At 49.4% G+C, this 15,793-nt stretch overlaps 1 protein-coding gene across 1 annotated transcript in view; it reads left to right on the forward strand.

The window, feature by feature from the left end:
• Positions 1–991: 991 nt before the first annotated feature.
• Positions 992–15,793, forward strand: part of LOC142787028 (uncharacterized) — a 66,329-nt gene continuing 51,527 nt past the window's right edge. Inside the window, exon 1 of the mRNA XM_075884647.1 lies at positions 992–1,162. Within this exon, the coding sequence (XP_075740762.1) occupies positions 1,016–1,162 (147 nt within the window). The 5' untranslated portion in view covers positions 992–1,015. The remainder of the gene's footprint in view (positions 1,163–15,793) is intronic.

The raw sequence follows: 15,793 nt of genomic DNA on the forward strand, positions 1-15,793 counted from the left end.
ATAAATGCATTTTCTGCCTTGCCCCCACTTTGTTTCCAACCCTTCTTGACTGAGTACTGTAAAGAATGAGAGAAGTTACTGTCAAACTCTTACTCACTTAACGGCGATTCTTTATATGAGCAACGCGAAACAGCAAATCTTTCGCAAAGGTTAGCCCCAAAACATCGCCACACCATGGTGGTCTAGTGGCTAAGGTACTCGGCTGCTGACCCATAGGTCGCGGGATGGAATCCCAGCTGCGGCGGCTACATTTCTAATGGAGGCGGAAATGTTGTAGGCCCGTGTGCGCAGATTTGGGTGCAGGTTGAAGAACCCCTGGTGGTCGAAATTTCCGGAGCCCTTCACTACGGCGCCTCTCATAATAATATGGTTGTTTTGGGGCGTTAAACCCCACATATCTAGGCACAAGACGTGTCTGAACCCATTTTGCACTCCTACTTCCCTCTGTGTAGCTTTTCTTGAAATGTCAGTGCCTACAACTTGCCAAGTGCCGCATAGGTATAAATAATATATCAAAAGGCCAAGCACTAAATATAAATTTATTGTAAACTTCTAGTTTAACTTCTTTTATTTTGAAGTCAAGCATGTCATTAGGATAAAGAAGTCCATGGGCAAACAATTTAGCAAACTGTACGTCGCCTGAAAAATATTCATTTTTTTAAAACATGAAGTCATGCATCTTGCCAGAGCCTGGAAAACATGCAAAAACACTCAGTTTTGGGAAACCGCTGTCTCCCGCAATAGGAATGATAACAGACAGTTTATAGGAGTTAATGAAATGTTTTTGAGCAAATTTTTAACAAGAACTTTCTGCATTGTAGTAGAAAAACAACATATCAGAAAAAGGAAACAAACGCGTCGTTCCTGAAAACTTCACCTTTCTACGTACAAAGAGTTCGTTGAAACGTCAGTGCACACTTTTCAAAAGGACAAACGACTATGTAGTTTCGGCCCTATATAAGTGCGGGCATTCTCTGAGAGTGTTGTTAAACGAGGACGGTTCCAGAGTGGAATCATGCCCTTGCGAGTATTCATCACCATATTGCTATGTACTTTGATAATGACACCCGCGAAGTCAACAGGGCAGGACTCTGAAATCGATCATACAGATGAGACCACCTCAAGTACTGCGGAAGATGTAGAAGATTACGCTATTGACAAAGTAAGTGCGTCTTAGAAAAGGTGCCGTAAAACGCCTATTGTTGGGGTTTATCTTCCCAAAACCACCCAACTTTATAGGAGAACACCTAAGTATACACTCACACAAGGGAAAAGAATTGTGATGAGAGGTGCTTGTGTTGTCACCAGCTTCCTCTGTCCTCGTTTGCGTGTCCATATGTGCTCTGCTGTAGAAAACCGACTCACCATAAAATCAGTGCTCCTGTTTATTAGGAACGTCGCAGAAGAGTGCTAGAAAACCGTCCACCATCTGTGGTTGTAACCTGCATAGAAGTACATTGGCCTCAAGCATTTTCGCCTTCACCCACAATCCAACTACTATGACCAATACTAGATCTCCCTACTTTTGATTCAGGGTTCGAGCACCGTAACAAGTAGACCACCGCGACGGGTTGATGTTAGTGTTGCTTTATCAGCAGGCTTTAATGTTAAGTGCTATTAGAAATGCGAAGGCTTTTTCGCAAGGTACGGGAAATTTGTGGGGTGTTCTCGAATATATTATCTGGATTTTGTAAATAGCGTGAAGAGCTAGGCACACTGTATACTACAAGCAAGCGTTACAATGACGCTGAAACGTGATATAACGCACGTTTAAAGCTGATGCGTTCTAATTAGCGGTCAATGTTTGGATAACCGAAGACTGCGCTCGCCGCTTTCTTGGTACTGTGACTCTTGCTTTTCTTTTTTGGGCTACAATTCACGCCGTAAAAAGTGTAATATGCGCATATTTAGCTCCTGTATGCTTCCGGATCAAAGCTGCGTCGTCTATTTTAGTACATTATAAACTTTTGTTCAAAATATACTGAAAAACCAAAGCCAATGTTGTCCTTCTTAACAGCAGGAAAAGGAACTTAACTATGACACTCGACACAATGTAGATGATAGTCACCCACGCAAACTACCCTTGGCGACTTGAAGTTTGGCAAACCACCCATTTGGTTATGAATTAAAGCCGCTCAAGCACCTGCAATCATTGCAGCGTACGTTAGTGCTATGTCCAATACCGGACCTCAGAATAGACTCATGTGGTAAAAAGTGGCCTTAGTTACAGGCATGTAACCTGTGGGGGCTCACAACGCCTCACCTAACGACGGAATTGAGCTGCCTCCAAACTCAGCAAAAAAAAGTAAAGACGTCTGATATTCAGTTTCAAGTGGAGATCATGATAGCTTTATTAGGCCTCGTGGGCATTGCGTTCTGAGCTGCTAGTCTTCTTCGGTTCTCCGTGTATGCCTCAACCGCTCCGCAAAGAAAGGAATGACTGTGCATGCAGCATTGGCAATATTAAAGTATCATCCATTGCCTACTGCGAGCGAAGTAAAGTACTCACTATGCTATAATTTCACCTTATGCGAATCAGCGAAGGGCCCACTGCACGTGTATAAAGCAGCCGTGAACTCTCACGGCTATTTACTTTGTTGATGGTTCTCTTGATGCTTATGACGAATATTAAAGTTGTTGATTTGTAAGATGCGAGCATTACAAAACGCATCCTTTGCTGAATTGACATGTTTTAACGTCTGGCGAGATTTTACGCTGCTGCTACGCAACGTCTTGTCACGTTTCTCACGAAAAGCTTGATATAATGGGCTTTTTGAGTCGACTAGCGAAGCAGCAGCTCAGATAGATCGTCTTTGTCCTCTTTCACTCATGGATCTAACCCAAGCAGACCATGTGGCAATAGTCCCGCCCTTTCAAAACATTGACTCGATGCTGGTAAAGAAAGAAAAAAATGAAGGCATACACACGCAGATATAGAGAACCAAGAGAGAGAGAGCGCCACTACTCGCAGTGCAAATAAGGAAGTTTCGCCAACACTTGCGCCAGACCCAAAAATGCATAAAAACACAGGAGAACACAAACCGCAGCAGCATTGCAATGTAGCTGCCTGTCGTAACACGTGAAACCACAAGGGCCACTGTGTGAAGTAGGGCTTCAGCCGAACGACATGCACGGTTTCGGGCTGAAGCTGTCGACGAGAAGACGCTGCCTCGTTCAGAAATACGTCGTAAGTAAAATCTGCAACACGCTTAAGAACCTTGTACATCCAAAATAATGGCTTAGGAGTTTTTCGGATTAGCCTAGTCACCGTACAGAGATCCACACCCACACTCAGTCCCCAGGTTGGTAGGTGACGTTTCGATGACGGAGGTTGTAACGCCGTGCGTCTGCATCTTGTTGGTGACAGGTGTTTATGCGAGCTAGCTGACGAGCTTCTTCGGCGTACTGAGTGTACTGCTCAGCGTCTGGAGCAAGTTCATTGCTTTGGTAGCACGGAAGCATAGCATCGAGCATGGTTCGCACATTGCATCCGTAAACAAGTCGGAAAGGTGGAAATCACGTTGTTTCTTGCGTTGCCGTGTTGTATCCAAACGTGATGTATGAAAGAATTTCGTCCAAGGTTTTGTGTTGTACGTCCACGTACATTGACAGCATGTCCGCTATGGCCTTGTTAAGCCTCACAATCAGTTCATTGGATTGCGGGTGATAAGCCGTCGTTTTTCGATGACTTGCGCAGCTCAAGTTAAAATTGTCCTCCATCATTTGTGCTGTAAACAATGTCCCTCTGTCCGTAATCACGCATAATGGGGCACCATGCTGTAGGACGATTTGGTGCATGAAGAACTGCGCGACTTCAGAGGCCATGCCACGGGGTAACGCTTTTGTTTCACATAGCGAGTACGATGATCTGTCGCAACTATAATCCATTTGTTCCCAGAGCATGACAAAAAGAAGGGTCTGAGAAGGTCCATTCTCACGAGGTCAAACGGTGTCCGTGATGGTGCGATCAGCTGGAGCAAGCCCACGGGTCTTACAGATGGAGTCTTGCGGCGCTGGCTCTCACGGCAGCCGTTCACAAAGCGATGTACACTAGTTGATAGTGGCAGCCAGTAATACTGTTGGCGTACTTTGGCGAGAGTTTGCAAATAGCCCAAAATACCTGACGTCAGCTCGTCGTAGAAAGCAAGAAGGATCTCATCACGCATGTCAGTAGAAACAACGAGTAGGAAGGCTTTGTCGCTACCACGGGCGTTTTTCTTGTAAAGAATGCCTCTTCTTTGACAAAAAAAGACAGTTTGCGAGCAAGGTTTTGAGGAATTTGAGAGTTCCGGCCTTCCAGGGAATCAATAGCTGGGCGGGATTCTTCGTCCTCCCGCTGTTTTGATATAAATTCAGAATCGCTAACTGCTCCGATAAAGCCATCTTCATCCTCGGAGCCCCTGACAGCGTGTTCCACAGGCGCTCGAGAAAGCGCATCGGCATCTTAATGTTTGCCCCTTGACCTGTACACAATCATAATGTCGAACTCCTGCAAACGCTAACTCCACCGAGCGAGACAGCCGGATGGATCTCTGAGATTTGCCAGCCAGCAGAGCGATTGTTGGTCAGTCACTACTTTGAAGGGACGACCATAGAGGTAAAGTCGAAATTGGGTCGTCGCCCACACAAGTGCGAGACATTCTTTTTCTGGTGTAGAATAGTTGGTCTCGGCTCGAGAAAGAGTACGACTGGCGTAAGCTATAACATGCTCAACGCCGCCGTGCCATTGTACAAGGACAGCGCCAAGTCCGACGTTGCTGGCATCTGTATGAATTTGCGTAGCAGCGTCTTCACCGAAATGGGCAAAAACAGAGGCTGTTTGCATTCTCTGTCGTAGCTCTGTGAACGCTGTATCTGGTTGTGTGCTCTAAGTAAAAGGCACGTCATCTCAGGTGAGTCACGTAGGAGGTTCTGCTATCTTCGAGAAGTTGGCGATAAATCGTTGATAATACACGCACAAGCCGAGGAAACGGCGTACTGCTGTTTTATCTGATGGAACAGGGACAAACAGCAACAGTTTTGTCTGGATCAGGTCGAACTCCATCCGCACTAATGACATGTCCCAGAAATTCAGCTCTTCATAGCTGAAATGACATTTTTGGGGTTTCAGGGTGAGTTCTTCTGCGCGAATGACTTCCATAACCTTTCTCAGACGCTTCAGATGTTCTTCAAAGCTCTCGGAAAAGATGATCACATCATCGAGGTAGACAAGGCAGCTTTGCCCCTTCAAGCCAGCGAGAACTGTGTCCATCATCCTCTAAAAAGTGGCTGGAGCAGTACAAAAGCTGAAGAGAAGAACTAGGAATTCGTAAAGTCCATCTGGAGTCAAAAACATGGTTTTTTCTCGGTCTCGTTCATCCACTTCAATTTGCCAATAGCCACTCTTTAGATCGATGTACGAAAAATACTTCGCACGTCGTAACCTGTCGACACAGTCGTCGACCCGTGGAAGCGGGTAGACGTCTTTTAAAGACGATAGTCTTTTTTGGGGACCTTCGATGCTGAAATTTTGGTCTGTCTGTCTGTCTGTCTGTCTGTCTGTCTGTCTGTCTGTCTGTCTGTCTGTCTGTCTGTCTGTCTGTCTGCCTGCCTGCCTGCCTGCCTGCCTGCCTGCCTGTCTGTCTGTCTGTCTGTCTGTCTGTCTGTCTGCACAATTGTCTGTTTGTCCACTCCTAACAGCATCGGGTATTTGAAACAGCCAACCCCATCCACAGCGCCCACCTATGTTGTTCAAGATTCAGCGTTCCTACTTGTGCAATTGTCGATTAAAAAGCAACTATTGCGCGTGTCAGGGGCACCATAACAACACGTATATATGCTGCATGTGCGCATTTTACTAAAAAAGGCATACATAAGTAATTTTAAGGACCGTAGCGCTTATCACGCTTCGCTGAACATTCAATGCTTGCACGCAAAGGGGAGTGTTTGCAACGCTTTGCTAAGATGAGACGGTGGTGGCACCTACCCGTCTTGCCTTCTACACCTTATCAACTCTGATACAGGCGCGCACACCCGTCCCGGAGCAACGCGCTCTGTTTTTGCAAAAAAAAAAAACTGCCAGATGGCGGTCCTGTCTCACGTGTGAGGTGACTTGATGCGCTCGTTCGCCTCTGCTGCACGCTCGAGGCACTCTAACGCAGTGCCTCCAGAATACCATTAACTGATTTTCTTGAGCAGAACATCAAATAGATGTTTTGTACACTCTCTCCACACGCAAGACGATCGTCGTTCGACGACATTTGCAGATTAAATGCAGATATGGGGCCAATTTTTTTCATGACGCTATTAAACTTCCTGTAGTCAATTCAAAATCGCAGCATTCCATCTTTTTAAAGTCAATAGCCTTTTTCTTCACTAGAACGGCTGGCAAGGACCAATGGCTGCTGGATGGTTGCATAATACCTTCATCGAGCATCTCTTTCACTTGTGTATGAATAGCATCGAGTTCTTTGGCTTAAACGCGACAAGGCTGCTGCCGGTTGGGGCGGACGTCATCGTTGGTAATATTTCGATGCTTCGTGAGGTGTTTTTGACGGACTTTGAAAGAAGAGGCGAAGGAAGATTGAAACTCCCTTAAAAGTTCATGAAGTGCAGCCTTGCTCTCGTGTGACAACGTCGAATTAATGTCAATGTGTGCTAGAAATTGCTCATCCTCAGCGTTTCCTCGGACGCGAAGCACTCCGTGAGATCGGAAACAGGGTCTTTATAGGCTACGGTGTTTCCGCAGAAAATATGCCGGTGTTCATAGTTGAAGTTCGTAACTAGTTTCTGTGACTGTCCGTCACGGGCACGCACAACACTTCGGGCGGCGCACACACCTTGGGCAGCAGAAGTGATAGGTTGCTTTCAGCCACCACGTCACCGACTCGGAGGTCTTCATAAGTGACTTCGATGGGAACAGTTGATCGAGGTGGCAGCGTCACACTGTCGTCAGCAACACGCAGCGCAGGTCTACGGCAGTTAGCAGCGTCTCAATCTGTTGCACCTTGAGTCGAGAAGGTCACGATGCGCTCACGGAGATTTATGATGGCACCGTATTCCCGAAGGAAGTATATGTCGATAATCAGCTGACGTGAACAGTCGCGAAGAACGAGGCAGCTGAGTACAAATGTTGACGCACGAATTTTCACTCTTGCCTTACAGCGACCCAGCGGTGTTACAACGTGTCCTCTTGCTGTTCGAATTCGTGTTCCCTTCCCCGGCGTGATTCGTTTCCTGAGAAGTTTTGCTAGCCTCCTGACACGCGGTCTCTGTGTTCAGATGTGGATGTCGGCGTTTCTTCGGTACTGCGATCAATGTCTGACGAAATGCCTTCCGCGTTGCGTGCAGGTGTCGATGGGAGGTCTTCCGCACTTTGAGTCCCAGCGATCTTGCCCCCGAAGGCTGCTGCCTTCAGTTTTCCCGACGAGGGCTTGGGGAGCATTCTCGCGCCGTCACCTCGAAACGTCGCCCAGTGGCTGTGGGTCTCCTCGGAGATGGTGACCGCGATTGCCATCGTGTAAAGGGTGCACGCTGTTGTGCGAGATACTCTTCGATATTCTTTGGCCTTTGACCAATGTGGGGCCTAGGGGAATTGACGGAGAATCCGCCCAGTCCAAGTGGCCGGTATGGTCATTCGCAGTGAGTGTGACTAGCCTCACCGCAATGATAGCAGAGGAGTCGTCTGTCCGGCGTATGCCAGAGATCGGACTTGCGCGTCAACGCACGGCGACCATCGATGTCTAAACCAGCGTGTCCTGACTGAATCGCGACTGACGGCATCACTGTCTGGATCGGGATGAACGGCATTTTCTGGATCGGGACGTGCGGCACCGTTTTGGTCGGGACTTCTTGACCAGAAAGAGGCGTGGCAGATTGCAAGGCTTCCACGTACGTACGACAGTGACTGTCAGTAGACACAGGAGCCGTTTCCGGATCAACCGACATCGGCGGAAAACGATGGCCGTGCAGCATCTGCTGCATCTCGTCACGAATGACACTGGTGATAGAATCGTACATCTTTTCCATTTCTTCGTGGGCGACAGAGCGAATCATCTCGCGAATCCGTTCGGGGCTCTTGCTCCCAGGGGTGGCGAAATTTTGGGAGTTGAGGCAGCATTCACTCGACGGTCAAACAGGGCAGACCATTGGGGCAGTACTTGTTCCATTGTTTCCGCTTCATTAAGAAACTGAGCAACACTCTTGAGGGTGCTACGCGCCAAACCACCAAAAGTTGTTCGTTCACACCACGCATGAGGTGGCGCAACTTTTTTTTCTTCTGCCATAGCAAGATCCGCTCGCTTGAAAAGCCGTGTCATGTCCTCGACGTACATCAAGACGGTCTCGTTTGGCACCTGGATGCGTGATTGTAGTGCCCGCTCCGCCCGTTGGCGGTGGTCAAGACTCCTGTAGGTCTCCAGAAGGCGACGCTGGGGCTAGCGCCAAGATGTCAGAACATCATCTCCGTTGAAAGCCACGTCTTCGCACCGTCCTTTAGGCAAGTGTACACGTTCCGTAATTTTGCGGCATCATCCCAGTAATTAATCGCTGCGACACGTTCAAACTCACTCAGCCAGTCGTCAACGTGTTCATGCTGCCCTCCGTGAAATGGGCTAAGCATGAGCGGGTTCTGGACGGTGCAGTATATCGGCGTGGAAGGTGTCGGAGCTCGCACGAGATCTTGTGTCGAAGTCATAGTCGCTGCGTCAGTAGTTGGTGTCTCAGGTGGTAGGCCCCGTTGGCAGCGGCTTACTCTGTGAACAGGAGTGTCCACGGGTGCAGGGCTTGTTGTTCGGCTGCTGGGTGGGGTCTTGGGCATCAGGTGAATCGTGACACGTTGTACCCCGTACTTCCACAAGTCTTGTCACGTTTTTCACGACAAACTTGATATAATGGGCTCGTTGAGTCGACTAGCCAAGGAGCAGCCTAGATAAATCGTGTTTGTCCTCTTTCACTCATGGATCTCACCCAAGCAGACCACGTGGCAACATAATGCGTTAGAGATCACTCTAACCAAATCACATTCATTCAGTGGTTTTTTTCCAAGGTAGTTTTTAACCAATTTTTTGGCTCTGTGGTACAATACCTGCTTGCCACCTGAAAGCCTTGGTTTGATCCTCGCTCATTTTTCGAGACTGTTAATATTATTTTTATTATGCAACTTGCTCGATTTTGTGACCGCGGACAAGAAGCCTTCATGGTGAAAAAACAGCGTTTGTATACGAGAGAAGCTGAAAAGTGACAGGATAGAGCACAGAGCTAACATGAGCGTTTATTTCAAGTGGACACATATATACGCATCGCAAAGGGGAAAGAAGGTGAATGAAGGAAAACAATTAGACACTTCACATGCGTCTCAACTAGTATATAAAACTTCCAAGTTATTTCAAGTAGATAATTCATCCCTTTGTCACTTAGTACGACGGACGGTGCACTTCCACATAATGGCCCAATGGAATGGATCTTGAGCGCTTCATATAACCCCCGGGGCTTGGAAATCGCAGATTTAACGTAAGATGCGTGTCCATTCAAAACTCTTAGTGTATCGACACTCGGCACGCTGAATTGCTAAATTGCTTCCAGTTCTGTCTTTGAGATTGCTTTTGCGCTCTTGGAGCCAGTCATTCATGTTAACTACCCGTTCAACCGACGAAGTGGCCCCCACAAGACGTCTGTATCTAGTAGACAGGTTTTGTCTTGCATGGGACATATTTTGCAGACGGATTCTTTAATCATAGAAAAAAAGGAAAGAAAACAAGAAGGTTCGAGGAGAAAAGGTAGGGATATTGGGGATGAGTGCACGTAACTGTCTTAGTGAGAACTCTTCAACTGAGACACTCGCGAGAGATTCGGACTAAAGAGACAGTGAGATATAGAAGAAGAGAAAAAACGCCAGCGTAAATAATAAAAAAAGAGGCGAAATAAGTTCTGACTAGCGAAAAGGAGAAGCGCTTGATGACCGTGAGGAGCAGCTTAAATAGCCGTGTGGTTAGGTTTGAATTTTCAAAGAGGGTGATTTGGGAAGAAAGCGCCACACGGCAGCCATCCTGGCGGCTGTTAGGGTGGAGGAAGTCTCCGGGGGTCGCAAAGGAACGTCCGTTGTCGCGGTACGCCGAGCGTCAGTAAGCGATGGGCACTGGCAGGTGAGATGAAAAGCTGTTTCCACAGCACCGTGTTCGACGCAGTTCAGTGCAGCTGCACCGCAGAGACGATGTTTACGTTCGGCGAGCCACAGAGAATCGGTCCTCAGAGCAAGGAGGTGCGCGAAATTTAGGCGGGAATATTCAGGAGTATAAAATTGAGAAGGGGGGCACCCAGCGGCAACCCGCATGTGAGGATGGTTGTACGCTAGCTCACGATGGAAGTTCATTCGCGCAGAGTTAAATGGCGTTGCATACCCCGTTGAGGGGTCATCGCAGAGTGTGCTCGCTTGGCGAGCTCGCCCTTTGCCTTGTTGCTTATATTACCGATGTAGGATGGGAGCCACTGCAAGTCAACGTCACAACCACTCTCTCCATGCGCTAGGAGTTTCTGAGCGACACGCTGTGCAAACGATGGGCTGGAGTACTACTATGCGAGCTGGCACACAGCTGGTTTAGAGTCGCAGAAAATAGCTGCATTTCTGACGGCCGGTGAGTCGCCAAGGAGATCAGCACCCAGCTCCACACCCACTAGTTCAGCTGTAGTAAAATAAGCAAAGTAGCTCAGGCGTCCCTGGAGTTCAGCGCCGAGCTCGAGGGTGACGCAGGATGCATCAGAGGAGCAGTCCTGTAAAACAAGGCCGTCGAAGAGGGCCTGCGTGCTGTCGGCGATGTCCTCTTGCATCCGGGCTGTGTCTTCCGGCGAGATGGCACAGCAAGGGCTGTTTCACTTGGAACGGATACCAGGGAGCTCGAGAGAAACTTGCAGGAGCTCGCGGCAATCATGCGTGGGATAGTGTGCAAGAGATGTCGGTTGGTCAACCACCGCACTTTCGTAGAGACTACGAATCAGGCTGACGCGTGAGCTGGGGACTGCACGAAGTCGGCCGAGTAGAGGGCCAGTGTCTGCGGCTTCGTGAAGGCACTCCACGTTGCACAGGGTACGTAGGTCAGCTATTAATGAAATAGGCCATGCCAGAGCTTCCTCTAGTGTCTGTCACACGAATAGAGCAAAGAAATACATAGCGCCTCTGAATCAATCGCAGGCAATTACCGTCTAGTATGCGCCGCTGCACCTCGCGAACACTGCACTAAGGGATATCGTAGTGCACTAATGAAAACGCGATTGTCTCGTGAATGATGCACGCGAACGAATGAAAACTGCCGTCACCACGGACGAGGAGCCATCGTATTCAGGTATCTACACGACGGGTGGCCTGGCGAATGCGCTTGACAGCGGGAAGCCACCGCAGCGGGTTGTGGATGGTGAGGTGGGGGAGCGGGATCGCTGGTATTCCATTTTTTTACAGCTGAAGCGCAAAAAATGTATAGACTAAACTAAGATATCAACAAGGACAAGCGCTTGTCCTCGCTGTTACCTTAGTCCAGTTTATACCTATTTGGGCTTCAGCTGTAAACAACTGTGGATTGTGAGCCCCAAGATAGCGCATGCACCTTTGCCAGCCGATTGGAGCACCTCGAAGCTGTAGGCATGAGAGATGGTGGTGTGGAGGAGACCTGAGATGTACTACGGGCTCCTCAGTTTTTATTGTATATATCACCAAGCCCATGCCTCCCAGGAAGGCAGTAAAACGTTTGAGAGCTGGCTGGATGTGTTCGCGCACAGCACGGCGCCTTCGAGTGGCGCCCGACACGTACAGCACGACGTCGTCGGCATAGATCAGCGTGCGCACAGGGAGGTCAGGTGTATCTGGGTAGCACTTTTCCATAGGTGTAAACACCAGGTTGAATAGAAACCGGTTTAGGACACTGCCCTGTGGTACACCAGAGTTGACGGAGCGTGGTGAACTTGTCGCTCTCCCCACGCGCACGAGAAATGTCTGGTTAGTAAAGAAGGCTTGCACATAGTTGAGGAGTTTGCCCTCAACACCGAGTGCGTTCACAGCGCTGACATTAGACGCGTGGGTAGCAAGTCAAAAGCCGACTAAACGTGAAGTAGGAGGAAGGTTGCCATTTCCCCGCCGTACGGGGCGTGTTCGATGGTACTGACGAAGGGAGAGTGGCAGTAAGCTGTTGCGCGACCAAGTCGAAAGCCGCATTGTTCGGGCACGGAGACGCCGAAGGCTGCCATGAGCTACTGAAGTCACTAGAAGGTTATTTCATCAATGGTTTTCCAAGTATGCATGGGAGGGCGATGCGCGGATATCACTTCCGTTCACGGAACGCCTTGCATCACTTTAAAAGGGCCCTGAAACACCTTTTCAAGTAATCATGGAACGGATTCACTAAAAGAGCTCATTGCAACACGAATTCAACAATGCGACAATTTCAAGAATTTGTCCAGTAAGAGCGAAGTTATGATGACTTGTCACAGGCTTTAATCGAATTTTCCCTTCTCTCATCCGGACGAAAGCGCTGGAAACTAAGCAGGAAGGGATGGCATCGGAAAAGAAAATACGTCACGCGCGTCTGGTGAACTTCAGCAATTTTTCAGTTTTTTCTTCAAATACGCGGCTTTTTATGGTATTAGCCCGCGCACACGTAGACTAGTCAAGCCCTCCCTTGGCGACCTTTTTAAAGAATGAGCGCGCTATGTCCATATCAGCCAATGGCTGATAGATGGCCTTCAACAAGCGATTTTTGAGTTTCCTCTGTGATTCGTCCATAGAAGAGAAACCAATCTTTCGCTGACTTTATTGTCAATTCTAGGCCGCGTGCTGCGCTTCATTATTTGGCTCGCGTGTTCTCGGGAGCCTCCACTGCGAATTGACAGCGTTTTCTGATTATGCTCAAAAAGTGTTGCAGAACCCCTTTAAGACTAGCACAACCACTGCTGAGCGCCACTGATCCGGGAGGCCTCCACAAGAGAAAACTCGGTTGTATGCCTATAATAGGTGAGTATGCTCAGATGCATCCAAGTTCTTCAACAAGTGATGCGTGACGCCATCCGCACCAGGGGCGCTACGTGTTCGTTCTGTTTGAAGTACTCACTGAAGCTCGAATTGAGTGAAATTGCTCCCACGAAGGGAGCGGATGTGAGCCGCAAGAGCAGGCTGTGGTGGTGGCATGGACGGGGCCATACGGGTTAGGACAGGTGCCAGAGCCTGGGAAGCTGCACGAGGAAGCTCTCTCCATGAGCTGAGAGAGCTGCACCTCCATTATTCCATGGGCCACCATTATGGCGAAAACAGCGGAGCGAGACACCTTCGGGTTGAACTTAACGCTCATGATGCGCCAGCCGCGCCGCCCCCGCCGCAGGTCACGGAGGGAGGAGCACACCTCTATCCATCTGCGGTTGAGCAGTCCTTGAGCGTGGCTCCGGCACGCGGCATCCAGCTGGGTTTACTCTCTCCAGGCACAGGGGCCAAAGAGCGCAGCGCCCATTATGTGCACGCTGACGCACTGCGCAGAGGCTTAATATAGTTTCATACTATGGCAGGGCGTTCCAGCGGGCCCCACCCTGCTAGTCTGCGATACACGGTACACAATATGCGATACATGCTAAGTGCTCGCTGTACTGGACACTCGCGCCCAGCTCATGAGACAGTGGTCACCACATGACCTTCTACTCACGCACAGCAGCACGGCTGGGTTGATACGGTAAGAGCGCTATCGGGCAGTGGTCGGACCCGGTTATGTCAGTGTCGCTTCCCCTCGTAGAAGCAGCATTCTGACGCCAGAGCGAGGTCTATCAAAGTGTTGCGACGTACGAAAGTTGGCTCCCCAGTGTTTGGAACGAGGAGAGGTTTCTACCACGCAGATTGTTGTTAGGGTCACCCGTTGACAATATAAAGTTATAGAAAAGGTTAAGGGAATGGCGTTACCGTGCACAAGCGTTTGATGTGGGCAGCGTCTTATAGCTTAGCGCGATAGCGTTTACGTGGTTTACGTGCCCCAGCTGGTATGGTGACGCCACCTATTAGATGGTTAATATGTTAAGCGGCGAAAATGAAAATGAGAATGTTTGCCTATGCCACCACGCGAAGCATTGTTCGAAGTTTACTTTAGTATTATTAAGAGTAAATACATATAAACCACGCACCAAACGCGAAAACATCTATGTTGCTGATTTGTTTACATCAACCTTGTAGTTATGCCTAGACGCGTTCGAAATGGGAAGCTATCTCAAAAACTACGCCAACTTATCCGTAACACTTGGTCATCGAAGCTAACTGAAGGCAAGAGAAGCCACTTGGAACAGTCGTTTGCTGTGAACGAGGTGAATATTTCAACAACTATGCCAAAATGACTTCAAAGTGGGCGTCCGAGAGCACCGCCATGTTTACCTACACTACGTACACCTACGCTACCATGGTAACGTGAAATCTGAAAAATACTGCGCGTACGGGAAGCGGTACGGGTGACATACGTATCTGCGCATGCGCACTTCAATTCCGGTATCACGGTACACCCGGTAACCCGGTAAGCCCGGTAACTCTATTGTGTGTGTTTAAGTCCCCGCACAGGAAGTGGTCGCATGAGAGTGCAGCGACAAGAGGTGGGACGAAAGCGTGGCTGCCCGATGTGAGTGGGCGCACACAAACCCTCACGGCGGAGGTGCCAGTACCATCAGTACGATATGTTGCAGCCAGATAGTCACAATTGAGTTTCACTGATATAGCGTTACGAGGGGATGAGTGCGTGAGGAAGCGTTGGTCGAATGCAGAGGGCAGCGCGTGTTCTTGGGTTGGTGGAGGGCGTCACTGCATGGTACATGGGTGAGATCAGGCTGCGCACACTGCGTGGGGATGCTGTAGCTGATATTCTTGGCAACGATAGCTCCTCCGCGCGAATATTTGTTTCCTGGAAGCCAAGAACGGGGAAGGGGAAAGATTGCCGTAAGCACGGCTTGTCGGCGTCGCAGTGAAGTGCAGTTCTCCTGCCATATGCGCGGCTAGCTTCACGGAGACGGTGACTCGCCATCCGGGGTTCTCGCCAGTTGAATGGCCAGCAACGCACTGCAGTGTGGGTGTATGGGGCTGTCGAAGGGAAGAAACTACAGCGCCGCTGTGAGTTTTACCACCGAGACTGAGATTGCAGAGCGCTTCTTGTCGCTACTCACGGCTGTGAGAGCAATGACGCTGGTGGTGGCTGCGTAGAATAGTTCCTTAATGACTGGGTGGTAGTTTGGTTTTTTTGCGAAGTTTCTGGAAACGTTGGTGTCTGATGCCCGTGCGACTGCGAGGGCATCACTACGCGAAAGGGGTGTTGTAGTATTGTGCACTTCTTGCGCAGTTCAAGGGCGCGACGATCCTCCTGCCAACGAGGGTAGCGCAATTCCATAGAAGGGTGACTTGCGCCACAAAACACTTTGGCTGCTCAGCAGCGCACTAAGATAGGGACCTGGGGCCCTTTACATTGGACACAATGCCTGCTGGGCGTGAACGTAACGTCGTAGTGGCCGTAGCGGGTACAGTGTATGCAGTGAGTAGGGCGTGGTCGTAGGGCGCGCCCAGTGTGGCGCTAATTGGAAAATTAAATATTGGTGGGTTGCTTGGATTCTTTAAACGTCACAAGAATGTTGCAGGCGTAACGGGCTTTATTTGCAGAGCAGAACGCAGAAAGCGAAGCAGTCAGCAGCATCCGGCCAAGCACAGCAAGCACGAGCTTATGCTGATGGCGATGCCCGCGAGGCGCCGAGAAACGCCGCTGAGGCCCCTCTTCTTCACTAAAATCGCCCTCCGCAGAAAAAGGCGCCATCCTGGCGGATTAGG

The sequence above is a fragment of the Rhipicephalus microplus genome, unplaced genomic scaffold, assembly GCF_043290135.1.
Source record: "Rhipicephalus microplus isolate Deutch F79 unplaced genomic scaffold, USDA_Rmic scaffold_42, whole genome shotgun sequence".
NCBI classification, from domain to species: Eukaryota; Metazoa; Arthropoda; class Arachnida; order Ixodida; family Ixodidae; genus Rhipicephalus; species Rhipicephalus microplus.